Source organism: Hemiscyllium ocellatum, chromosome 7 (genome assembly GCF_020745735.1).
Source record: "Hemiscyllium ocellatum isolate sHemOce1 chromosome 7, sHemOce1.pat.X.cur, whole genome shotgun sequence".
Classification (NCBI taxonomy): Eukaryota; Metazoa; Chordata; class Chondrichthyes; order Orectolobiformes; family Hemiscylliidae; genus Hemiscyllium; species Hemiscyllium ocellatum.
Window position 1 is genome coordinate 5,665,597 of NC_083407.1, and position 26,671 is coordinate 5,692,267.

The 26,671-nt window shown below is 44.8% G+C and overlaps 1 protein-coding gene across 1 annotated transcript in view; it reads right to left on the reverse strand.

Moving 5' to 3' along the window:
- Positions 1 to 2,520: 2,520 nt before the first annotated feature.
- The window catches only part of usp37 (ubiquitin specific peptidase 37), a 46,664-nt gene continuing 22,513 nt past the window's right edge, over positions 2,521 to 26,671 (reverse strand). The window contains exons 10-24 of the mRNA XM_060828220.1: positions 26,410 to 26,541; positions 25,159 to 25,282; positions 22,443 to 22,648; positions 21,600 to 21,717; positions 18,118 to 18,197; positions 16,854 to 17,018; positions 15,478 to 15,540; positions 14,705 to 14,846; positions 12,455 to 12,722; positions 11,192 to 11,349; positions 10,784 to 10,844; positions 8,342 to 8,457; positions 7,429 to 7,498; positions 4,873 to 5,011; positions 2,521 to 3,975 (exon numbers count right to left, since the gene is read on the reverse strand). Coding sequence (XP_060684203.1) covers positions 3,885 to 3,975; positions 4,873 to 5,011; positions 7,429 to 7,498; positions 8,342 to 8,457; positions 10,784 to 10,844; positions 11,192 to 11,349; positions 12,455 to 12,722; positions 14,705 to 14,846; positions 15,478 to 15,540; positions 16,854 to 17,018; positions 18,118 to 18,197; positions 21,600 to 21,717; positions 22,443 to 22,648; positions 25,159 to 25,282; positions 26,410 to 26,541 — 1,933 coding nt within the window. The 3' untranslated portion in view covers positions 2,521 to 3,884. The remainder of the gene's footprint in view (positions 3,976 to 4,872; positions 5,012 to 7,428; positions 7,499 to 8,341; positions 8,458 to 10,783; positions 10,845 to 11,191; positions 11,350 to 12,454; positions 12,723 to 14,704; positions 14,847 to 15,477; positions 15,541 to 16,853; positions 17,019 to 18,117; positions 18,198 to 21,599; positions 21,718 to 22,442; positions 22,649 to 25,158; positions 25,283 to 26,409; positions 26,542 to 26,671) is intronic.

Below are 26,671 nucleotides of genomic sequence, written 5' to 3' on the forward strand. Positions count from 1 at the left end.
CTGCTAAAACACAGAAAAAAACACTTCAAAACACAGGGGTGCTGCTCTCAGTCACACTTGAAGAAAAAATGCCATAAATTCTGAGCAAAGAAAATCAAATGCACCGAATAAAGGTCGGGGCAGGTTATGTGGACTCCGTCAAAAAGAAATGTCCATCCCTTGCAAGAATTATGTTTTTCTCAGACATGAAATTAATTTCATTTACGTACATAAATATCTGGATATATTCTATAAATACGACCAGTCATACTGGATTGGTCGAGCCATGGAGCATCCCAGAATCAAACAAAATATACCGTCAGCTAACAAGTTCATCGCAAACTTCGAAAAGCCAAACAGCTGGCAGCTCACGCTGCGTGACCCTGCCCCGGCCATTTCCAAGGAGGGGCACTCTCGCACTCAGCTTCCAGTCTGTGCTTGGCTTGGCATCAGCATTGTTGGCCTGACATTGCTGCAGTTATGAATCTGGAGAACAGGCGATTTGGCGTCACACCTGCAGGAGGCAGGAAACTTCGCAATCTTTCTCTTTGCCTCAGAAAGCCCAGAACACCTGCTACAATCTAGTCAATGCTGGAAAGGGGAGAGGGGGTTGTCTATTTCAACTCTCCCCCCACACCTAACACACCGTAACCCAAACAGGTTAAAAGAAAAATCAATGGTTACTTTTCAGAGAATCCTGTCGTCTTTTAAATCAAGGGATCTGCAAAAGCAATTGAGTGATCGCTCATGAAGCCATTTCCCAGGGTAGATATGCCCACAGAGGAATTCTGATAGGAGACACATTCACTGAATGCACCTTCCCAGAAACAATGGGGAGCAGATAGTCCCTGAGGATGGGAAACAGAGAAACCTGCATAAATGGAGGAGTGGAATAATCTATACTGACTGACAGGATTTTACAGATAAATCCTCAGGTCCCTTGTTTTGGTGTAAGTTCTGAAAGGAGAAGGCTGACACACCAGCCAAGGGAAATCTCTCTGATTTATGTTCCTACCCAGTGCAAAGCTCGCTGACAGTGTGGAGACTAAAATCAACCAGCAGTTTGCAGTTCTCACTATTAAAGTAATTAATACCACTGCATTTGGGACTTGGAATCAAAACTGGATGGTTTTCAGAGTGGGGAAGGCATTCCAACCAGCTGTGGTTTAGTAGGACCCTCCGACAAATCCAAAGCATCGGATTTTAGGATCAGACCAGGAAAGCCTTAGGTAAACCTCATGAATCCAGGTCCTCAGTAACAAATGGTGCATGGTAAAACTCGGACTGACTTGCTTTCTGATCACCAAGTCCCTCCATTTGCTCGGGAGCATGCAATCTGTAATACTCTGAATGGGTGTTACTTATGCTCGAGTCGAAAGTGATGGAAGAGGGAAGTAGGAGAGAAATGAGGACTAACGCGTGGTGGTCCTGCAGTCTATCACATACATTGTTAAGATATTTTGAAGCCAGAGACTTAGTAATTCTCCAAGTCTGATATCCACAAACTGTGTTTGAGTGTGGAGAGCTGTATCACCCCAAGTGAAGGGGGAGAGAACTGAACATTTGACTGACTGGAGCTGGAGAAGATCAAAAAACAAGCAACTGGAGTTCTGGAGGGACAAAACATGCATTACAATCCCAACAACCCCTCCCCCTCAAGCAAAGCCCTTCCCTGACTGTCAGAATCCCTTCCTGCTGAGACTATGTGACACTGACACCCCCCCCCCCGCCACAACCAAAATAGCTGGTAGTTACCATTCCTGGTGCTTGTGGGATAGACTGAGCGAAGATGTTGAGACAGAGAACTTAAGACACCTACCAGCACTTCCAAACAACAGGCAGATTTTGCTAATCCCCAATTAACAAAATCTCTTGGCGTAAGGTACACCCCAGGGAGTTGATGGGTCTTCATCTCTTCGTCATTTTCTAGATTAATTATTAAGAAATTGGGAAACAGTTCCCAATTGTGTTAGTGTTAAAGCTGGTGTTCTTTTATACGGAGAGCAATTTGAGAGGTTGTCACTTTCTGGTTACTGTTCAAACAGAGCGCCCTGAAGCAGGGTGACCTGGGTACGTAATAACTGTAGTTAAGGCTGCCCTGGGGGACTGGAGTACAGGCCAGATTGTGGAGACTGAACTGCAGCTGCAAGACCTGACCAATGCAAGAGAATGGGCAGCAAGCATGCAGACAGATGTGCTGTAATGATGAGATCTGTCAGTGATAATGTCCTGTCAGTTTCTCTTTTAGGAACTCCAGTGACAATGACAGGGTCTGCGTCAAGGCTATCCAGCATCTCTGGGTGTTCTTCGCTGCCCATTAGGTCAGGGCCAGCAGTAATTACACTCACAACACCACCCCCTCCCACACTCCTTAACACAAAAAGAAAAGCCAGCAGTTTCTTAGCAGGTGGTGAACTCAAAGCACAAGGTGATTTAAAAATCAAAGGCAGAGGTTCTCGCTGAGTGCTGCGGTGATGGTAGCTAATTCCACCATAAAAACATCAATATTGCAACATCTCAAAAGGTGCTGTAGATACGGCGTTATTTTCAAAAAATTAATAATTTATTTGATGCTTTAATTGTACAAACACTGCGCCCAGCGCCCAGGTAGGAGGAAAGGACAGAATCTCAGGGAGCTTAGACCTGCAGGGAGAAAAGCCCTTAACTGATGGCGAGTTTTTTTTTTGACTATCCCCCACACTCTCTGAGCAGATTCAGGGGCCCAGTTTCTGGTTTTAGGTGGATAGAGGGGAGCTTTGGGGAGAGGGGCACGGTGTAGGAGGGAGTTGTCTCCAGTGTATTAGCCTCAAGCAGCACAGAGGGGTGGGGAGAATAAAGTGCAGTGTGAAATAGTGAGGCTGAACCACAGGCTTATCCCTCAGCCTGACAAAGTGAGGCGGCAAGTTATCAGCAACCAAAACTACTTTCCAACAGCCCGACAACACAAACTTGTTTTTAGAAAAGCTTATTCTTCAACACAGGAATCGTCTCAGATCAGACAAGGACTTTGAGCTGGTGTGTGTTTGGACAAACAATTCAATTCCAGTCTAACTGACACTGCTACAACTTAAGACAGCTTTGAAAGTAGGAGTTCTCCACTGTCTCAAGGAAACCTCACTCAGGGCTGCAAGCTTTCCGAAAACTTTATAAGTAAGGCAGAGGAGAGTGGGCAGGGTAGGGGGTTGGATTGTAATAGTAGGAATAGTGCTTACTGTGCGGGGGTGGGGATTCTGACGGAGTGAAGCCACAGAAACTGATTACGTGAGAGAATCTCAAACTTTGCCTGCCCTCCCATCTGAAAGAAAAATCTCACACCCCCAAGCACATGTAAATACAGTGTTAATGCTGACCAAAACAACTTACATCTTATAACTAGACTATACAAAAACCAAACCTAAACCCTCTCAAGTCTCAGGTGAGTGTGTCACAGGGAGACTTGGGTCAGGATCCACTCTCCCTTTTCCGTTGGCAAACACAAACCTCTTCGGGGTAGGAACAGCAACTTTAGAACCATATATTATATTTTTTTTTCTCCTGTTTTAAAAAAAAATCATAAACCCTTAAATCGAAACAGTCTCGTGATACAATTCCAACTTGAATTCCTTGAAAATCTTTGGAAGTAGTGACAGATTGACACCAGTAATTGTCTAGGACTTCTGTAATTCTCCCAGGCTTCTGGCTGTAAGGGGAAGGAGTTCATCGCATATTCAACTTGGAATGCTGACCTTCAGCATCATTTCCTGACTCCAATAACCAAACGAGCGAAGGCCCTGGATCACTGCAGCCTGGTGAAGATCTATCACTACTTTAGGAGGTATTTATCCCAGGACTAGCTGTAAATGACATTTAGTCCCTGGCAGTATAGGGCTAGCAGAACTAGCTCCTGTATTAAAGTTCACACATTGTCACAGAGGTTGCAACACAGGCCTGCTGGAGTCCAAACCCGTTGGTTGTGAGCACTTCTCCTCTTCCTCCACCAACTCTTCCAGTACCTCTCTGTGGCAAAGTCAAACAGAGAAGATTAGTAACAGAACTGTCCCCAAGCCAGCACTGTATGCAAGGAGAAAAGGAGCGTCTTGCAGACACTGCCTCCAACCTGCACCACAAACACACAAGACACCTCAGGTATAGCAAAACAGGAGCCGCTACCTAACACTGCTCTCTTGGGCCCAAGTTGGCATGAAATATGCAAATATTTATCATTCAATCATTACAAGTATACGATCTGCTATATGGGCTAGGTATGGGATTGGGGCAGGAAGTTACTGCAATAACAAGAGCAGGATTTGGATAGGGAGTTACAGCAACGACAGGTTCAGGGGAGCGAGTGTTTAATACAATGAAAGGCACTGACTTGGGGTGAAGTGGAAGGAGTGAGTTACTACAGGAACAGGCCTGGAATCGGCTGGTGGGATTGGAGAAGGAAGCCAACTACAACAACAGGATGGAGATCCAGGCAAATTAGTACGCAATACATCCCTCAGTAATTGTCAGTGGAATACATGTTTGATTTCTTTCACCTAACCCAGAAGAGACAATTACGGTCCCTCCTCAGATCAGTTAACTCTGTGGATTGAAGTCAGCGAGTAAAAAATGAGGTCTGCAGATGCTGGAGATCACAGCTGCAAATGTGTTGCTGGTCAAAGCACAGCAGGTTAGGCAGCATCCTGAGATGCTGCCTAACCTGCTGTGCTTTGACCAGCAACACATTTGCAGGATTGAAGTCAGCACTGACTTTCAAACTAAGCTAACCACTGAACAAAGGAGTAAAGACAAACATTCCTCTGGAAGCTAAAAAGCACAAAGGGAAAAACTGCCCATCAGCCAGGTTTGCAGGTGTACAGTTGATCTCATGAGGATGTGTGAAGGGGGTGAGACTCATCAAGTTCTTACTTGTGCATGTAGAAAAAGATGTAGCCGCTCTTGTCTCGGTCCGTCTGCACTGTGCCTTCCATTGTCTTGGATACTTCCAGGTCGTTGTACGTCAACCAGGTCTGCTTCTTTATATCATACACATCACTAATGTAGTGCCCTTCACAAAATTAAAAGTCATGAGTGGTCAACCAGCTGTACAATAAATGAGGTGCTAATTATTCAGCCCCTTACATCTATTCCACCCATTCAATAACATCACAGCCCATTCTTTAACCTAATGCCTATTCTCCATAGCCCTTGATTGAGCGTTCTAGTCTCGATATACTCACTTACTGGTATCCACAGCAGCCGAAAGGTACCCAGCCCACGTGAAGCAATTACAGAGGGCAGTCAAGGCTCACCTAGATGGCTGTGGGCCTGCAGTCACACATAGGCCAGACCAGGATGGTCCACGGTCACTATTACTGAGATTAGTTTTCAACCCACATTCTCAGAACTTTAGCTTGGGTTAGTGGGTTTTGAGAAGATTGAGAAACAAATTAGAGGAAAAGTTTGAGACCATCAATAATGTAGTGGTTCTGTTTGCCGAGCTGGAAGTTTTTGTTGCAAACGTTTCGTCCCCTGGTTAGGAGACATCATCAGTGCTCTGGAGCCTCCTGCGAAGCGCTTCTTTGATGTTTCTTCCGGTATTTATAGTGGTCTGTCCTTGCCGCTTTCGGCAAGGACAGACCACTATAAATGCCGGAAGAAACATCAAAGAAGCGCTTCGCAGGAGGCTCCAGAGCACTGATGATGTCTCCTAACCAGGGGACGAAACGTTTGCAACAAAAACTTCCAGCTCGGCAAACAGAACCACTACAACAAGCACCCGAGCTACAAATCTTCGCACAAACTTTGAACCATCAATAATATCTGTACTGGCACAAAATTCACTAAAGAGGAGGAAAGCAATAACAAACTGCCACTCCTAAATGTCAAAGTAGAGTGAACAGTCAATGGGGAACTTCACACCAGCATCCACAGGAAAACACCATATACGGACCAAATACAGAAGCAATCATCCCAACATCCACAAACGAAGCTGCATCAGAACATTATTTCAATGAGCTACCACACACTGCAGCACAGAGGAACTACAAAGAGCAGAGGAAAATCACCTATACTGTGTATTAAAAAGAATGGGTACCCAATGAACACAGTCCACCGATTTCTCAGCAACAAAACCAAACAAGCAGACAAAATACGTACAGAAACCCTAGCCGCTCTCCCCTATATCAAAGACATCTCGGAAATGACTGTCAGACTACTCAGACCTCTTGGCATCATTGGGAGCCCACAAACCCACCAACATACTAAAACAGCAGCTAATGAACTTGAACGACCCCATACAGACAGCAAGCAAAACTAATGTCATTTACAAATTACCGTGCAAGGACTGTAACAAACACTACATTGGACAACAGACAGAAAACTAGCCACCAGGATACATGAACACCAACTAACCACAAAATGACATGACCCTCTCTCACTTGTATCCTCACATACAGATGAGGAAGGACACCACTTCGACTGGGACAACACATCCATCCTAGGACAAGGCAAACAGAGACATGCAAGGGAACTCCTAGAATCACGGCATTCCAACTGGAACTCTATCAACAAACACATCGAGTTAGACCCCATTTACCACCCTCAGAAAAAGAACAGGAAATGACATCACCATAGAAAATGACAACACCAACCCAAGGAAACATAGATACAAACAGAAACCGGGTCACTAACACCAGCGCTTCACTGGAGGCTCACTGATGAGGTTACCTAGTATGGTGACGAAACGTCTAAAAACAAACCTTCCAACTCAGCAAGCACACTTACATTTAGCTTGGGTCTCTGGATTATTAGTGTTGTCTTAACTTTATCCAAAGACTCTTCAACAGAGATTTGTAGCTTCTCTGCTTTTACAACTAACACAAAATACTTCATCACAGATATAAATCCACATCATCCCCGAATCCCAGGTTACATTGGCCAGGCATATAATTTAAATCTACCCCATCTACCACCCCAGAAAGAGAACAGAAAATGACATTACCAACCCAAAGAAACACAAACATATAAATAAAGAGCAGGGATCATATACCTGAGGCCCACTGAAGGTGTTACCTAGTAGGGTGACGCAACGTCCGAAAATGAAACTTCCAGCTCAGCGAACAAACCTACATCCAGAACCTCAACCTGAGCTACAAATCTTCTCACAACCCACTGATTTAATCTGGTTGCAAATCAGATTTTTCAGATAAGGATAAGGGCAGCAGGTCCACAAGAACTTCACCATCCACATGCTTCCATCCAAGACACTCACCAGCCTCTCTTGGAAATATACCGCTGTTGCTTCAATGTCACTAGGTCAAAATCCTGGAACTCCCTCCCTTTCAACACTGTGCACGGATACATGCCAGATGGATTGTGGTGGTTAAAGCACTGGGGTGATTAGGGACAGGCACCAACTCTTGACCTAGCCAGTGATGCTCATATCTTTTTCTGAAAAAGAATGAACAATTATCTGGTACCTACCAGAAGAAGAGGAGCTGCCGATGTGACTGACCACACTGATTAGCCGGTAAGAATGTGCAAGTTCACCTGTCTGCAGGAACAGAAACCCAGTTAGTAAAAGGTCTCAACAGATAACAGTATTGACCATAATAAGTCAATACAAAGAACCAAAGCCAACATGAAGAAAACATTTGGATAGAGTGACGGTTAGATTGGGAATGTGCTGCTTGAGAATGTGGTGGAGGTAGATTCAATTATGGCTTTCAAATGAAATTGGGATCATTATCTGAGAGATGGGAAAGATTTAAAAGGGACCCAAGGGGCAACATTTTCATGCAGAGTGTGGTGCATGTATGGACTGAGCTGCCAGAGGAAGTGGTGTAAGTCGGTACAATTACAAAATTTAAAAGGCATCTGGGTGGGTACATGAATAATAAGGGCTTAGAGGGACTTGGGCCAAATGCTGGCAAATGGGACTAGATTAATTTAGGACCGAAGGATCAGTTTCTGTGCTTTACATCTCTATGACTCTAAGAAGAGGGAAAGATTGTAGGGCAGGAGTGTGGGAGTAGCCTCAATGATCCTGCAGAAAGCGGTCATGGACAATGACCTCTTCTCTGCTGTGAACACTCTAAGACAGAACACCTCAGAGTATTAGCCACAATCTGTAGCAGCTCTGCCCAGACTGACTATGCAATCCAAGCCTAAATTGGAGGTTAGGGAGCTTGACAGAAGGACAGCGTAGTTCCCAATCCCACAGGGTCAGGGTGAATGGAGGGATCAGGTGAAGAGCAAGGGGAGGATCTTGAGGTACCCTCCAATTTGGCATTGCACTTCCAATGTCACGAATTTCCTAACGGACAGATTTGCATGGCTGCTAGCCACAGCTCAACTGCACACTGTTCATATGTGCGCTCGCTCTCTCACACCTCACCTCGGCATTTCTTTTTAATTCCTCAGCCTCAACCTCACTGTAATCCATGTCCAAGATTTCTTCATTGCCAGAATCTTCATCCGAGCCCATAAGATCACCAATGCAGTTATTGAACTCTGCAACGATTTATGATGATTTCATTGCAAGAGAATTAAAACAAAGATCACTTTACACTAATTAAAAAATGAGAATACAGCAAGCCTCACAAAGTGCTGTTTCAGGAAGAACTATCTGTCCATACTTAGTTTTCTGTGGGTCATCCATTATTGAATTCACCTCCTTCGAATGGAGAGGCACAGTACAGAGATTATGTTACACATTTATTTGTTGCTTTTGCAAAACTGGTTTGGAAAGGATGGGGTAAAGAGCTTCTAATGAAAGCAAAATACTGCAGATGCTGGACATCAACACAGAACATGCTGGAGAACCTCAGCAGGTCTGTGGTATCTGTAGAGACTAACAAAGTTAATGTTTCAAATCCAATAGGATTCTTTTTTAGATCAATACTAACTCGGTTTCTCACTTGACAGACACTGCCAGACTTAGCGACTGATAAAACTGAGTGGCTTGCTCGGACGTTTCAGAGGTCAGTTGAGAGTAAACCAGCTGTGGGTCTGGAGTCACATGTAACCTAGAGTCACATGTAACCTAGACCAGGTAAGGACTGGCAGATATTCTTCCCTAAAGCTCGTTAATGAACCAGATAGGGGTTTTCCAACAACTGACAATGGTTTCATGGTCTTCAGTTGACTCTTAATTCCAGGTAGTTTTTATTGAATTCAAAATGCTGTGGGGGATTCAAACCCAGGTCCCCAGAATATTATAATAGGTTTCTGGATTAATAGTAGAGAGGTTATGCCACTAGGCAATTCCTCCTGTAGAAATTCACCAAAGATCTGTAGACAGCACCTTCCAAACCCACAACCACTTCCATCTAGAAGGACAAGGGCATTAAGTACTTGGGAAAACCAGCCCCTGCAAGTTCCCCTCCAAGCCACTCACCATCCTGACTTGGAAATATACCTCCGTTCCTTCACAGTCATTGGGTCAAAATCGTGGAATTCCCTCCCTAAGGGCATTGTGGGTCAACCCACAGCAAGTGGACTGCAGCAATTTAAAGCAGCAGCTCATCCCCATCTTCTCAAGGGCAAATAGGGATGGGCAATAAATGCTGGCCAGCCAGCAACATCCAAGTCCCACAAATGAAATTTAAAAAAAAGACCTGCTTAGTTTCTCCAGCAGTTTCTACTCTTGGTTCTAACACTGAGCCCGGAGGGAGAGTTTTGCCCACTTGTGAGATAAATAACTGAACATCACTACTCTCTCCCCTTCAGCTAATTCAACACCTACTTTGAAATATCTTTTAAATTATTGACAAACAACAGGCCACCAGTATCATACCCAAGACTTATGCAATAAGAGGCTTGCCAACGTGTACTTCACCTCAATGTAAAATGGTCTTTAAGACATAGCTCATGCTAGGGAGAAGCAAATCTTTAATTCTGTTAATATAGTTCATAACGTATACATATAGAATCATACCATACAGGAGTAGGCCATTTGGCCCATCAAGTCTGCTCTGCCTTTCAATATGGTCATGGCTGATTGTCCAATCCAGTGCTCTGTTCCCACTTTCTCATGATAATTTCTAATTGGTCCAAAGATGTGCAGATTAGGTGGACAGGCCATGCTCAATTGTCCCGCAATGCCCAGGAATGCGCAGACTGGGACTGGGTGGATTGGCCAAGGGTACTGCAGGGTTAAGGGGAATAGGGTGGAGACAAAGTGTGTGAGAGAGAGAGAGAGAGAGAGAGTGAGAGAGAGAGAGAGAGAGAGTGTGAGAGAGAGAGAGAGAGTGTGAGAGAGAGAGAGTGTGAGAGAGAGAGAGAGAGAGAGAGTGTGAGAGAGAGAGAGTGTGAGAGAGAGAGAGAGAGAGTCTATATCTGGGTGGGATGGTCTTTGGAGGGTCTGCACAGACGTGATTGGCCAAACAGCTGCTTTCAGCACTGTCGGGATTCTATGATTCTAACCTGGTCAAGGAGGTTATTACACACCTCTGGAGCAGGTAGGACTTGAATGCAGGTAGGGGCACTACCACTGCACAAGAGCCCTGACGCAGCACACCTTGATTCTGTTTGTGACACTCTCACCCAAGCCACAAGTGATGACAGCTGATGCCCCAGCACAGCACAGAGCTCATGGGCAGAGGGAGTGCTGCATTTTTGAAAGTCTTGTCTTTTCAGTGAGACTTTAAACCGAGAGTCTACATGTCAAGAGAAAGGATCCCATGAATTTATCTGAAGGTAACATTTCTTGCAGTGTTTCCAACCATTGTTTACTGCTTGCAAACCTGACAGAAAAACCAGTTGACATATACGTATCAGCAAACACAACTGAAAACAGTAATGAAGCAAAAACTCCTGCCGGTCAGTGGTACCTTACCCTGGATACTCAGCTCTGTCGCCCTCTTTAAGTCATCATCTTCTTTCATTTCTCTCGCTTCCTGACAAACCACAGAGAATTTGTTTAGCAAATTGGGTTAATGGCTCTGGGTTAATGACAAATAGCATTCACCGTGGTTTCCACATGCACTGTTATCAAATGACACAAGTCAGGCAAATGGAGAGCAACAGGGCATACGAGGTTTAAATGTCACAAGCTTAGGGTCTATTCCAGAATTTGAGCCAATCATACGGCCAGGTGCCGGTAATGGTCTCTCAGGATGTTGATAACCCAAGCCCGTCAAGTAATGGAAGCCTCATAAGGTCGGCTTTCTGGCAAACAAAAATCCAAACATCCTCTGATCAAAAGCACATATTAACCGTATAGCCAGATCTCCCAAGTGCGAACCTGTTCCTGGAGACTTTGGGCCAGTGCTTGCTGTAACTCTTGTTCCTCTCGCTCCCTGTCCAGGTCATACTGCTGCATCCAGTCCATCTCACACTGCGAGTCCTCTGGAGTTTTATTCTCCTTGTTCTCATCAAAGTCTTTCAGGACTTCGGCAGGCTCTATTTGAATAAATAAGGTTAAGATGTTAAAGGACTCAAGTAAATTAAAAATACAACTATTTATGCTGGTTAGAGGGCGAACATCTCGGGCATGAAATCTCAAATCCAAGTCTTTCAACAGAGTAATTAGTAAATATAATGTTAGAAACATTACCCCAAATGGCAACTGATGCAGAGTCAGTTATTCATTTCAAAGTGGAGGCTGATAAATGTCTGTTAAAAAAGTTTATATTGTGAATACCATGGCATTCAAGGTGAAGGGCCAAGCACTGGAAAATGAGATTAAAATAGGTGGCTGTTTCTGACTGGCGGGGATACAATGGCCTGTCCTGCAAATCCCCCTGTCTGTAAGATAGGAGTGAAGCTCCAAAATCATTCAACATCTCACCTGCCCATCTTCCCAGCCAGCATGGAAACAAACCCTTCAGTCCAACCTGTCCATGCCGACCAGATATCCCACGCAATCTAGATTAGATTACTTAGTGTGGAAACAGGCCCTTCGGCCCAACAAGTCCACACCGACCCTCCGAAGAGCAACCCACCCAGACCCATTCCCCTACATTTACCCCTTCACCTAACACTACGGACAATTTAGCATGGCCAATTCACTCTGACCTGCACATTTTTGGATTGTGGTAGGAAACCGGAGCACCCGGAGGAAACCCACGCAGAATGTGCAAACTCCACACAGTCAGTTGCCTGAGGCGGGAATTGAACCCAGGTCTCTGGTGCTGAGACGCAGCAGTGCTAACCACTGTGCCACCCCCACCTGCCAGCACCCGGCGCATATCCCTCTAAACCCTTTCTATTCATATACCCATCCAAATGACTTTTAAATGTTACAATTGTACCAGTCTCCACCACTTCCTCTGGCAGCTCATTCCATACACGTACCACCCTCTGCGTGAAAAAGTTGCCCCGTAGGTCTCTCTTATATCTTACCCCTCTCACCCTAAACCTATGCCCTCTAGTTCTGGACACCCCCACTCCAGGGAAAAGACTTTGCCTATTTATCCTATCCATGCCCCTCAATTTTGTAAACCTCTATCAGGTCGCCCCTCAGCCTCCTCTATGACCTTGTGCCCTGCTCCACCTTCCTACTTACCCATCTCCACGGGGGCCCTGGGCCCATCTGGTTCTGGCGATTCATGTTGTTCCAGCAATTCCTGAGCCTCGTCATCGCCAAAGCCAGTGTCAGGGCTGCTGCTCGGTTTCTCCTGCTCCTCCGCCTTGCCAAACGAGAAGCGGGTTTCCCGCTTACTGATCTCCAGCACGGCTGCCAGCAGCTCGTCTTCACTCATGCTGTCAAACGAGGAGTCCAGTGCAGAGGCTGAAGCTGGGCGACTCGACTCTCGCTTGCTCGCTTTCAGTGCCTGGGAGGGGGGATACAGGAGAGTGAGAGCACGGAGGGAAGTGGGGGGGTGCAGAATGAGATAGAGGAAAAAGAGGGAACGATGAATCAATGGGGTGCAGAATATAATGGCATCCTGGTCCAGTAATTACCTCAGTCACAGAACTTGCATTTCTACAGTAGCTCAAGTAGAACATAGAACATTACAACCCAGTACAGGCCCTTCAGCCCTCGATATTGAACCTGTGAAACCAACCTGAAGTCCATCTAACCTACACTATTCCATTTTCATCCGTATGTTTATCCAATGACCATTTAAATGCCCTTAAAGATGGAGAGTCTCCTACTGCGGCTGGCAGGGTGTTCCACGCCCAGAATCGTTAATATAAACATTATTCCACAATGCTTCACTGGAGGATCAGTACAGATGTAAAAAGTGAGGTCTGCAGATGCTGGAGATCAGAGCTGAAAATGTGTTGCTGGTTAAAGCGCAGCAGGTCAGGCAGCATCCAAGGAACAGGAAATTCGACGTTTCGGGCATAAGCTTGTGCCCAAAACGTCGAATTTCCTGTTCCTTGGATATCACTACAGATGATCAGTACACACTGACAAAAATTCTTTTATTGTTTCACAGGATGTGGACACTGCTAACTTGACCAGGAATGATCACCTGTCCCTAACTGCCCTGGAGACTGAGGTGGTATGCTGCCACCTTAGACCACCCCTGTCCATACTGAGTAGGTACACTTGTTATTGGGGAGTAAATAGCAGCATTTTAAAACTGGCAGCATTACATTTACTGACTGCACCTCGCTATCACCACCTTATAGGTCAGCACTGACCAGGAACTGAACTGAACCAGTGGCTAAAAAAATAACAGGTCAGAGGCTGGGAATTCTATGACAACTAACTCACTTCTTGACTCCCCAAATCCTGATCATTATCTACAAGGAACAAGTCAGGAGTTTTAAACAATACTCTTTGTTTCTCTGGAAGACAGCAACTCCCACAACATTCAAACAGCTTCCAAGACAAAACAGTCTGTCGGATTAGCATCCCACCCATCACCTTCAGCATTTAGTGTATAATGGTTACAGAGTGTATCAACTACAAGACGCGCTCCAGAAAATCACCGAGGTTCCTTAGTCAGCACCTTCCAAACTTGCGGCCTTATACTGAACCTGTCCTTCCAGGTGGTAATGTCCTTTAGAGAAGGAAACTGCCTTCCTTACCTGGTATGACTTACATGTGATTCCAGACAGTGATGTTGTTAATTCTTAACTACCCTCTGGACAATGAATGCTGGCCTAGCCAGGGGATCTCATATCGTGGGAATGAGCAAGGGAACTCACTCAATGAGCTCTATAGTGAGATGAATTAGTGATTCCACATGGGCCTTATAGGGATTATCACATAAATTAAAACCAGTATTACATTTTCCAACTAGAAGTACAAAAATAGTTAGGAAAAACTCCTTCCTTGCTTGTTCAGTAATTTTCCAAAGCAGGAAATGCTGGTAACAAACACCATCAGCAGACAGGAAGTACAGACTGGCATTTCAGGAGCAGACCCTTGGTGCGGCTTGATGGGAATACCCATCTGATGCACCGGCAGAGGAGTTGGTGGCACTGCTCAGCTGTTGGTACTCACACCGAAGACACGAGTCATAAGATCCACTTCATGACTGCAGTGAAAACTGAGCTTCTGTTGACAATACCATCTTTAGGATGAGACATTGAGCCAAGGCTTTAACAGCAGTTACAATCCATTGTAATGCAGGGCTGTTCTCCTGGTTTGAGTAACATACCTCAAAATGAATTGTTTGGAAGGCAACTAATGTTTCATAGATTACAACAGTGACCACAATTCATAAGTACTGCTTTCTTTATACAGCACTTGGGATGACTTGAGGTTTTGAAAAGAGCAGTTATGAATGGGAATTCGTTTTTGCCCAGGGACAGAGAGGTAGGTTATGTGATATCCTCAGCTTTCAGCCAGACTTACCAGCTGCATTTCCTCCTCCTCCTGCTGTACCTCACGCTGGACCTGCTCATTCAGCTGCCTGCTGACCACCATTGCCCGCTTCACCTGCTCCTCCTCACTGTCAGAGTCCAGGATTACGACTGCAGACCTGAAGCAGTACTTCCTGTGGGTGAACACTTGGAAATGAGGCAGCCAAAAGCATTCAGTTACAACATAAGGAGGCAGGAACCCATCTTGTACCTGTTCACCAACAACTCTGAAACACTCACTGCTCAAAGTGCATTCCTTTTCCTCCCATCCTAGAAGGCTGAACTCTGACTAGGTCATGGCTGTCCCAATTAATAATCTCCAGCCAGAAAATGTTCCGGTGCATGTAAGCAGCTTACCAGTACGGAGGCTGGGTCAAAACCAAGCTTGCTGCAGGAGGGGGTGAGAACACAAACCCCAGTTGGAGTTTCCTCTCTGACCTAAGGAAGCATCAAGCACTACTTATAAACATCAGGGGAAAGTTTCAATCCCTGCTGAAACTCATTGCCCTCACAATATCCAAATAAGTTTGGTTTTTTGCCTACACCTGCATCCTCTCAAATCCTGTGCTGACCACCTGTGTCAGAACTCAACTGTTCCACTCAGCATCCACCCTAAATCTGGGGTGTCCCCCCCATCTTATCCCCATTTCCTCCAGCTTCTACGTTCCACATCCCATTTGCTCTACTTATTCCTGGGTTTCTCACTTCCCTGCACTCTACAAACTATAGGATACAAAACACTGAGACCAGACTGTGATTACTCACCTCCCCAGCGTGGAGCCGGAAGTTGTTGAGTTCACGGACTGCGAAGTTTTGAGTGGTCGTGATCTGTAACATTCAAAACAGAGAGATGATATAACATCGGAACTAGGAGCAGGAGTAGGCCATCTGGTGTGTCAAGCCTGCTCTACCATTCAATAAGATCAGGGCTGATCTTTACATGGACTCCGTTCCACTTACCTGCCTGCTCACCATAACCCCGAATTCCTTTATTGTTCAAAAATCTATCTTTGTCTTAAAAACATTCAACGAGGTATGTTGCCATGTCAGAGAGTGCACATCAGCCCAGGAAGCAAACTGCTACTTCCTTCCCAAAAATCTGCAAGTGTTACTAAAACCTTAAAGCTGAATTATAGAGGACTCCCTACTTTTTCTGATAACAGTATCATGACACACCTTGGGAAATGTTACATGATTAAAGGCAACGTGCACTGCGGCTATTGCACTGGTGGAAAAATACAGTTGAAACCAATCCTGGCCACTGTCTGGAGAGACTTTGTTAAAGACTTGCTAATCCCAAATCTGAACCCAGCACCTGAAATCAGGAAACAAACTAACCTACACCCACCTCTGCACAGGCGGTCAAACAGAAACAGAATGAAGAGCAAAATGGTCGGGAAGGATACATTACTTTGTGCTGGGATGAATAGTGGTGACACATTGCAACATCTCACGTAATTCACAGCTGCTTTTAAGGAAGAAGAGCTTGCATTTCTACAAAACCTTTCACTTGCTCAGATGGCCTAATGCACTTTGAAGTGTAATCACTGTTGTGATATGGGGGACAAAGCAGCCAATCTGTACACAGCAAACTCCCATGCTATGAAAGAAGAGCAGGGATACTCTCTCTACTGCCCTCTCCAGCATTTTATCTCTCAGCCAGAGTTACCAAGATTCATTAGTTATGCCTGTGACGACTTAACCTTTCTAACTCTGGGGGAGAAATAGATGCTGGGCAGCACAATAGAGAAAGACCTCTGGTCTTCTTCCATAGAGCTCACAGGGTCTCTCAGGTTCATCACAACACAGGCAAGCAAAGAGATAGTGACTCAGCCAAGAACACAAGAACTGCTTTTCTGTCCAATTGTGTGCCCACCTTACCAAAGAAAGACTTAAATCAAAACCTTTCTGATACAGAATCAAACCCACTGAGCCCAGATGAAGCAAGAAATTTAACTTTCTTTTGAGGATACAGATTATTAGCAACCTATTGGGTACATTGGGGTCCTCCAAACTATTCCCAAACAACATTGCAGGATGTACAAGACATACCTGCACCATCAGCCTGGCTATTGAAGCCATATCCCTACACAATACCCCTCTTTCTTCATTGTAACAATCCTCATTTTTCCCTCACTTACACTGCAGATGGCGTGTTCCAACCGAGAGAAAAGGGCTGCCTTGTGGTCTCTGTGCAGTGAGCCGCCAGGGTCAGGTACTTTGGAATGATCACCTGCTGACCAAGCTTGTTATTCACAGACAGCTGCACGTTAAAACTGTATCGTTTCAAGTGGAGTATGAGGACCCTGTGGGAAGAAGTCAGGCAGCCATTACAGCAAAGCACTTTCAGTAGTACATGTGAGCAACAACCTGCCATCAAACTCACTCTCAGGGCAGCTCCAGCAGATTAGATACAGAATAAAGCTCTACTCTTTAAATTAAAACTAAAGCTCTCTCTGTACTGTCCCCCAACACTCCGAGGAGCTGCTACAGCATCAGACTGGATACAAAGCTCTCTATTCTTCTAAACTGAGAGTTTGTTTGTAATACAGATAAATGAATTGGTTGATAATGTAGAGGCCTGACTATACATTTGCCGACAATATGAAAATTAATGGGAATTGTGGGTAGTAAGGAAAGCTGTGAAAGGATACAGCAAGATACAAGCCAGTTGGAAAGTTGGGAGAAGTGGCAGGTGGAGTTTAATGCAGGCAAGTGTGAGGTGATACATTTTGACTCTTAACCGTCTGCTGGGCAACTAGGGATGAGCAATAACTGCTGGTCTAGCCTGCAATACCCAAACCCTGCCAGTGATTTACAAAAGCTTCACTTGTCAAATTTTGACTCATTCACCCTCATCTATTTTAGGTTTTGACTTTCCAAGTGTTTTGTAATTACTTCTTTATTGATTCTAACAAATTCCCATGACAGATATTAAACTCACTGGGGAGGAAACTATTGGCCAATCCACTGGAACCTGGCTCTTCAATCCAATAGTATGTTCAGTACATTTTCCCCTAATGGTGCTGACTGTTCTAGATTCCTCCTTCTTTGTAACTTCTGCATCACATTACTATTGGTACACTGAAAACATTGATTATAAAATAATATACTGAGTTAGAGATTCCACAATGAAGTTCCCAGCCTCATCCTCCAATGGACCAATCCTCACTTCAGCTACTGCTTACTGCTGCACTTCAGGTCTTTGCCTGGTAGATCTATCTCACTCCGAACAGAGTAGAGATTGCTCCCAGATTTATCTGGTTTACCTGCAGAGATGGGAGCATTCATCTTTATTCCCAAACAACATTGCAGGATGTACAAGACATACCTGCACTATCAGCCTGGAGACATGGTGCCCAAACAGAGATCAGAGCCCTGCCTGCCCCACACTCAGATACTGACCTGGGCAGCCTGCTGAACTTGTGGGTCACAATTGCACTTTTGCCATTACACTTTTCACAGGAATATTCAATTTCTTCGGCCTGAAGTAAAGGAGACAAAGCCATTAGCAACATCAAACTGACCAGCTCGTAAATATACATTATACACACAAACTGAGAGCCAGGTTTAAATGGATAGACTCCTCACATCAGCTGATTATGTCTTGAAGCGGTGTAACTATGGTGATGTCGAACATAGCAGCTCATTTTGAGCACAACAAGCTCCCACACAGTGAAATGATAATAACTACATAGTTGTTTTTGGTGATGTTGGTTTAGGTATAAATATTGGCTGGCTCTCTTTAATAGCCTTTATTTTAAAGCAGAAAGAGTGAGAGATCTACGGGACTGGCTGGGAGGAAGTGAGGTCTGCAGATGCTGGAGGTCAGAGTCAAAGAGTCTGGTGCTGGAGAAGCACAGCAGGTCGGGCAGCATCTAGGGAGCAGAAGAGTCGACGATTTGAGCATAAGCTCTTCATCAGGATTCCAGATGAAGAAACATTGGTTCTCCCGCTGTGATTATCCAGCACTACACACTTCAACTGGCTGAGAGAGTAAAGTGACAAGATTTCATGGTCTTAAAGAAACAGACTTTACTCGACAATGTTAGAACAGTAACACAATCAACAATACAGGTACAACTTATTCCTAACACCCAACATTAACATGTGATGAATGAGTCACAGACTACAGTCAAGCAGCACATATCAATAATCAAATATGATCAAAGAAAATCCCACTGATTTCTCAGCAACTCCCCAGACGTTAATGACACAGCAAACCAACAACTCTCTTCAAACTTCACAAGGGATTATAGTCACTGCTTTTGTCAATTTCTCTCCATCATGAAGCGCCTCAATCCTCACTGCTCTTGCTCCGACCCTGGACTCAAACTTCACTCCAGTTACCCATTTGTAAGCGTAACACCAGCTCTTCACCCAAATAAATGCTGGAAATACAAAATAAAAACAAATTTCTGGAGAACCTCAGCAGATCTGGCAGCAATTGTAAAGAAAGCAGAATTAACGTTTTGACTCTGGGAAGACTCTCCTTTGTAACAAAGGGCTAGAAAATGGTGGTTTTAATGCTATTTATGCAAATGACACTAATGGTGAGGTGGCCCAGAGTAGAGGACAGTGGTGGTAAAGGAGGATCACAGATGTAAAGCAGTTGTTAATGATAGGTGTGGAAATGAGAAATTGGGTACAGTTTGCTAAACAGCAAAACTACTAAAGATATAAACAAAACATGCCCAAGAACAGTGGGGTTTGAAATCAAAATTGAGGACAGAGGATATGTTCTGATGTTGCTGAATTCAATGCTGAGTGCTAGAAGCTGCCAAATGCTGAAGTATAAAATGGAACCAATGAAGTTCAATGTAAGCTAGAGGAACAACATTTCATTTTCCACTTAAGTTCTGTATAGCCTCTAGGGCCCAGCACTAAGATCAACAACATCAGAGCTTGACCTCCATCTACCATTTTGGATTCCTTACTTAATCCGACCAGAGCTTGTTATCTTCACTCTGAGCAGTGCAGTTCCTCTGTTTCCTCTTCAGATTTTTCATTTACATTTATGGTTTTATCTCTATCATTCCTTTACCCATTTTAATATGGGCACCCTCAACATCTGTTCCACTCACTCCTCTTCTTCTCCCTCTGTAAACAGCATAGAAGCACAATTTCCCAGCCCCTTTTGGTTCTGAACAGTCACGTCATTAACTGTGTTTCTCTCTCCATACAGATGCTACCAGTTCTGCTACGTTTCTGCAGTATTTTCTGTTTTGATTCCAGTTCTTCAGTGACCACCAGCTTCAATAAACCATTCTTGCCTCCAGGGACTGGGGGTGACCAAGTTCTAAATGTGGTTGGTTACATTCAGCAACAACTACTCGAGAACTTTACAACCCCCATTCTCAGCTGCACTGAAAGATTCGTGCTCGTAGGTTTCTACCAAGCCTCTTATGGCTTCCCCCAACAAGACAGTGACCATCTTACTTTCTCAGCTTCCCAGGACTCCTCAGGCGCCAACACTTAGCTGCTTAGAACCTCCTCCTGAATTCTCTGAGCCACCCCAACTTCTTGACTTCACAGAGGCTCCTACATCATTTCAGGTGGATTCCAGTAGCACAGCTAAAAACACGCCCTACACAGCATCTGCTCTGTCTCCTTCTCAAACTCTGTCAAAAACATTTGAACTCTTCAGTGATCTTTTTAAAATCTCACAACAAAACCTCTTCCATTTTGCTGAATGGAACTGAATGCTGCCATCTAGCAACATTCTAACATCTCAGAACGCTATTCCATAAATGTTACTGGTTATAGATTGCTGGCTTACTCAATACAAAATACTGGTTCATGTAGAAGATTCCATCACACTAATCAGCAGCAAGAAATCTTTACAACTAGTGAGTTTTGGGAAGATTTGTAGCTCAGGTTGAGGATCTGAATGTAGGTTTGCTCGCTGAGCTGGAAGGTTCATTTTTCAGACGTTTTGTCACTATACTGGGTAACATCTTCAGTGGGCCTCCAGACGAAGCACTGCTGGTGTTTCCTGCTTTCTATTTATATGTTTGGGAGTTCCTGGGGTTGGTGATGTCATTTCCTGTGGTGACATTATTTCATATGGCAACGTTATTCCTTGCTCTTTTTCTCAGAGGGTGGTAGATGGGGTCTAACTTCATGCATTTATTGATGGAGTTCCGGTTGGAATGCCATGCTTCTAGGAATTCACGTGCGTGTCTGTTTGGCTTGTCATAGGATGGATGAGTTGTCCCAGTCGAAGTGGTGTCCTTCTTCATCTGTATGTAAGGATACTAGTGACAGAAAGTCATGTTGTATTTTGGCTAGTGATGTTCATGTATCCTGGTGGCTAGTTTTCTGCCTGTTTGTCCAATGTAGTGTTTGTTACACTTGCACGGTATTTTGTAAATGACTTTAGTTTTGCTTCTTGTCTGTATAGGATCTTTCAAGTTCATTAGCTGCTGTTTTACTATGTTGGTGGGTTTGTGGGACACCGTGATGCCAAAAGGTCTCAGTAGTCCGACAGTCATTTTTGAGATGTCTTTGATATAGGGGAGAGTGGCTGGGGTTTCTGGACGTGTTTTGTCTGCTTGTTTGGGTTTGTTTCTGAGAAATCAACGGACTGTATTCATCTTTACAACTACTTGACAGACCAGACAGGTCTTGGTTTAACACCTCAATGGAATTTTGACTTTTGACAATGCAGCGCTCCCCCAGTACTCCACTGGGAGGGTCATCCTAGTTTATGCATTAAGGTGTCAGAAGTAGGATTTGAACCCACGATCTTCTGAGATGTGAAAGAAATCCACCAAGCCACTGCCAACAATACCAGCTCTCCCCCAGCTCCTTCCTTCATTTTTTGTTGTACACGTGTCATAGCTCCCACACACAAAACTGCAGAAAGTAAAGGAAGAAATACATACCCTGAAGAAGAGATCGAGGGAGTCCTGGATAGACCTCGGTGGCAGAAGCTTCTTACGCCGAGGAAGATCGATGGAAAGGTCATTGAATTGTTCTCGTTTCGTAACACTTTCACAACACCTGCAAGACAACCAGAATTCTATGTTACCCAAGTGAAACAAAACTGTGCTTTGCCGGCCCCTTTCAGAGGCTACAATACAAACACACTGGTCAAACACGGAATACATTATACCATAATTGCAGGTACAGAACAGTCCTGCACAGAGATACAGTCCTCAGAAACAAACCAACCTGCCCACATCACTTGAGCTGTACAGGAATCAGTACAGATGTGGAGAAACACACTAAGACCCCTCTCGCTGCTCCCTCAGGAAACATGTGACCCAGTGGACATGTTTAAGTCACATTGCCCAGGTCCTTTTGTTTCACATTATTTTGGCTGCATTGATATGAGAGAGAGACCTTGTTGAGCATTATACTGGATGTCACTGCCCTTCCTGCTGCCCTGAGAGGAGTGTGCTAGAACAAGATTGAAGGAAGTGTGGGCACTCTTCCTTCCTGTACAAATCGATGGTAGGACTATCACCAGAGTGAGACACACTTCCGTTGTTCTGCAGGTACAGAATGGCACAACACAGGGAGAGGCAGGCCTGGCTGATATTTCCTGTCCCTGACACTATGGGGCACTGAGGAAATCGGCTGACTCCACATAGACTGATAATCTTTACCATTGTCGCTTGATTGATAGAATTGTCAAATGCGGTAGAAAAGGCAGGTTTGCCACTTGGCACGAAGCAACCGCACACGGTTTACAGACCTGCCTGCCAGTCTCACCGCTGACGTACGTTTTACAACCGATGGTGTGCAGAACTTCGAACTCCACGTTGGAGACAATGGGGCAGGTGAAGACCCGAGCAGCCACAGCCTCATGACAACCCCGCGCAGCCGGAGAATCCTCGCCTGCCACCGGCTCGTTCTTCCACGTCTTGTTTAACTTCTCCATGTCTTCCTTCAGTTGGTCCAGGCACTGGCTCAGGAACTCATGGGCATCCTTGTTTGGGGTGAAAGAGAGAAAAAGGAGAAACTGAGAGAGATGTATTGCTTTGATTGCTTTCCATTTCAGGTCAGTACTAAAGACTCACTAACCCAGCTACATATAGAACACAGCTCCCTCTCGTGGCAATTAAGCAAGATTGTAAGATCCCTCTGATCCAACACGCTCAATGGCAGAGTTTTACTCAACTTTTATGGAAAACACCAGCAGCTCGTGAACGTGCAGTTCAGGAATCTCTGATCTGAGGCTCTTCCTCTCCCCATGTGCCTCACAACCACTTACTCTACTTCATCATTCTTATTCCACCGTTTCAACTTCTCATCTCACTTTAGCTTTTTGGTACATTTATGAACAAAGAAAGAAATATGAAAATTACAGCACAGGAACAGGCCATTCGGCCCTCCAAGCTTGTGCCGATCCAGATCCTCTATCTAATCCTGTCGCCTATTTTCTAAGGATCTGTTCCCTGCCCATTCATGTATCTGAAAATGTGTTGCTGGTTAAAGCACAGCAGGTCAGGCAGCATCCAAGGAACAGGAAATTCGACGTTTCAGGCCAGAGCCCTTCATCAGGAATGAGGAGAGTGTGCCAGGCAGGCATGTATCTGTCTAGATACATCTTAAATTACGCTATCGTGACCACCTGTACCTGGCAACGCATCCAGACACCCACCACCCTCAGTGTAAAGAACTTTCCACCTATATCTCCCATAAACTTTTCCCCTCTCACCTCGAACTCGTGACCCCTAATAATTGAGACCCCCACTTTGTGGAAGAGATTTCTTGCTATCCACCCTGTCTATATCTGATGATATAGACCTCAAATCGGATCCCCCCCACCCACCTCTGTCTTCCTAATGAAAGTAATCCTAATCTACTCAACCTCTCTTCATAGCTAGCATCCTCCATACAAGGCAACATCCTGGTGAACCTCCTCTGCACCCTCTCCAAAGCATCCACAACCTTTTGGTAATGTGGCAACCAGAACTGTACACAGTATTCTAAACATGGCCAAACCAAAGTCCTACCCAACTGTACCATGACGTGAAAACTCTTGCACTAAATACTCCGCCCGATGAAGGAAAGCAATGCCGTATGCCTTCTTGACCATCCTTTCAACCGGTGTTGCCACCTTCAGGGAACAATGGACCTGAGCACCCAGATCTCTCTGTACATCAATTTTCCCCAGGGCTTTTCCGTATAGTTTGCTCTTGAATTGGAATTTCCAAAATGCATCACCTCGCATTTTTCCAGATTGAACTCATCTGCCATTTCTTTGCCCAAATCTCCAGTCTATCTATATTCTGCTGTACTCTCTGACCGTCCCCTTCATTATCTGCTACTCCACCAATCTTAGTGTCATCTGCAAACTTGCTAATCAGACCACCTATACTTTCCTCCAGATCATTTATCACAACCAACACAGGTCCCTGTGGAACATCACTGTCACAGTCTTCCATTTCGAGAAACTCCCTTCCATTATTACTCTGTCTCCTGTTGCCCAGCCAGTTCTTTATCCATCTGGCTAGTACACCTTGGACCCCATGCAACCTCACTTTCTCCATCAGCCTACCAAGGGGTTAACTTATCAGATGCCTTGTGGGAAAGGATCAAGGTCCATCTTCAAAAGTCTAGGCTGCCATTTGAATGCAGTGGCAACAGCACTGAAGTCTTTCAGACGAAGTGTTAAACTGAGGCACTGCTTACCCCCTCAGGAGGGTGTATAGGATCCCAGGTCATTGTTTTGAAGGGAATTTCACCCTGACCCATTAGCTAACATTTATTCTTCAACTAACATCACCTTTAAACAAAATTATCTCATTGCTGTTTGGGAGAGCTTGCCATGCATAAATTGGCCTCTCAGACTCCTAGATTATGATCCAGTACCAGTAGTCACTGTTGGAAAGGGCTTTAGAATATTCTGGAGTTGTGAAAGGTATGATATGAATGAAGATTTGGTCTTTTATTACCATCCTGCCAGTGTTAATACGTTGAGGAGTAATCACCACAATCTATCTTTTATTAATGACCTTCCAACAGCCATGAAGCAATGAAGACCTCCAGTCTAGAAGAGTTTTAGTAACAAGGTCCAAACTCACCACCCCCTTCCAAGTACAGTACATCATGTCCCCGTTCGGTCTGAATGCATACTGTCATCACAAAATGATTTTCCAACCTCTTACCCTGTTCTTAGTAAATTATTTTTCCCTGATGAATTACTTTATCTGACAATCCAAATTTACTGTCACACAAGTTTCACCTTACTTCAATCTTTGCCACTCCTCTATTGAATCCCCATGCCTCCTTCCACCTGGGGTATCAATGGTGAAAAGGGCTCATTCCTGAAGAAGGGCTCATGCCCGAAACGTCGATTCTCCAGTTCCTTGGATGCTGCCTGACCTGCTGCGCTTTTCCAGCAACACATTTTCAGCTATCAATGGTGAAAAGCAGAGTTGCAGCTTTAAAAGTCAATGCCTACCCATCAGCCCCAACAGTTAAGACCCTTACGTTCTGTACATATCCAGAGAATCTTTCAGCAGTGGTAGAGATGGCATTCTTCACCCTCTTCAGCAGCTCTTTCTTCACCTCTGGGCTGCAATTATCCTTTTTGATCAGAAGATGGGCAAATCGCCTGCAAGTAGTCAACACAAGAGGATGAGAAGGAATCCTTCCCCAGCTCCACATGGTTCCCCAAAGAACAAGATAAAACAAGAAAGTCCCTCTCAGAGGTTTAATGAACTATCATCACAGTACACATTAACCTTAGCATGGAGGAGAGAAAATTAAGAAAAACAATCATCATTTGAATACAAATCTCTAGAGTAAAAAGTGAGGTCTGCAGATGCTGGAGATCAGAGCTGAAAATGTGTTGCTGGTTAAAGCACAGCAGGTCAGGCAGCATCCAAGGAACAGGAAATTCGACGTTTCGGGCCAGAGCCCTTCATCAGGAATGAAGGGCTCTGGCCCAAAACGTCGAATTTCCTGTTCCTTGGATGCTGCCTGACCTGCTGTGCTTTAACCAGCAACACATTTTCAGCTACAAATCTCTAGAGGCAACAATCCACTTCAGTTAGGAGCCATATGCTCAGCCTCAAAGCAATAGGGCCCTCCAATCACTGCCACAAATCCCCTCCCTCCCTCCCTCCCCACCTTAGAAACAGACTTCGCTAGCATCTTCACCCTCACCAGTTACTCACTTGCTGCTCTCCTTCACCCAGCCACAGAGTGGTATCACTCACCTTAACTCCCAACCTTCCATCATCATGTCTCCCCTCACTTCAAGTACATATGTCCCCGTTAAACGTACACGCACATTAGTTAGAGTGAGTATTATTCATTGCTCCACTGTGACCGGTGTCCATTGACACTTGCACATGCAGAAGAAAACTTGGTGAAGTTACATAACAGGGCAGCACAGTTGTTAGCACTGCTGCTTCACAGAGCCAGGGACCAGGTTTGATTCCACCCTTGGGTGACTTTTGCCCAGTGTATGGGTGGTCCAGTTTCCTCCCACAGTCCAAGCATGTGCAAGTTAGGTGGTTTGGTTATGTTAAATTTCCCATACTGTACAGAGATGTGCAGGCTAGGTGCATTAGCCATGGGAAATGCAGGGTTACAGGGATAGTATACATCTGGGAGGGATTCTCTTTGGCGGGTCGGTGTAGACTCAACAGGTCAAAGCAGCGATTCTATGATTCAATACTCACACAGGTTCTCAAATTCATGCAAAACTATAATTCCAAATCATAAAATACTTACTTGAGCAAAGCATTTGCTGGAATTTTCTTCCATGGGATGCCTTGCTTCAGCAGGTCAGTTGCCAAAGATTGAAGTGAAAACAGGGACTGCAGAATGGCATTCATATAACAGGTATTGCCAAGGTTAGAAAACCTACATTCCAAAGCAAAGCTAAGTCATTAAAAGGGCCACAAGAGAAGGCTGAACAACAGCAGGATACGGAAGGGAGTGACGCAATCCAGTCCAACAGTGAGTGTGAATAACAAGAGGGCACAAATATAAA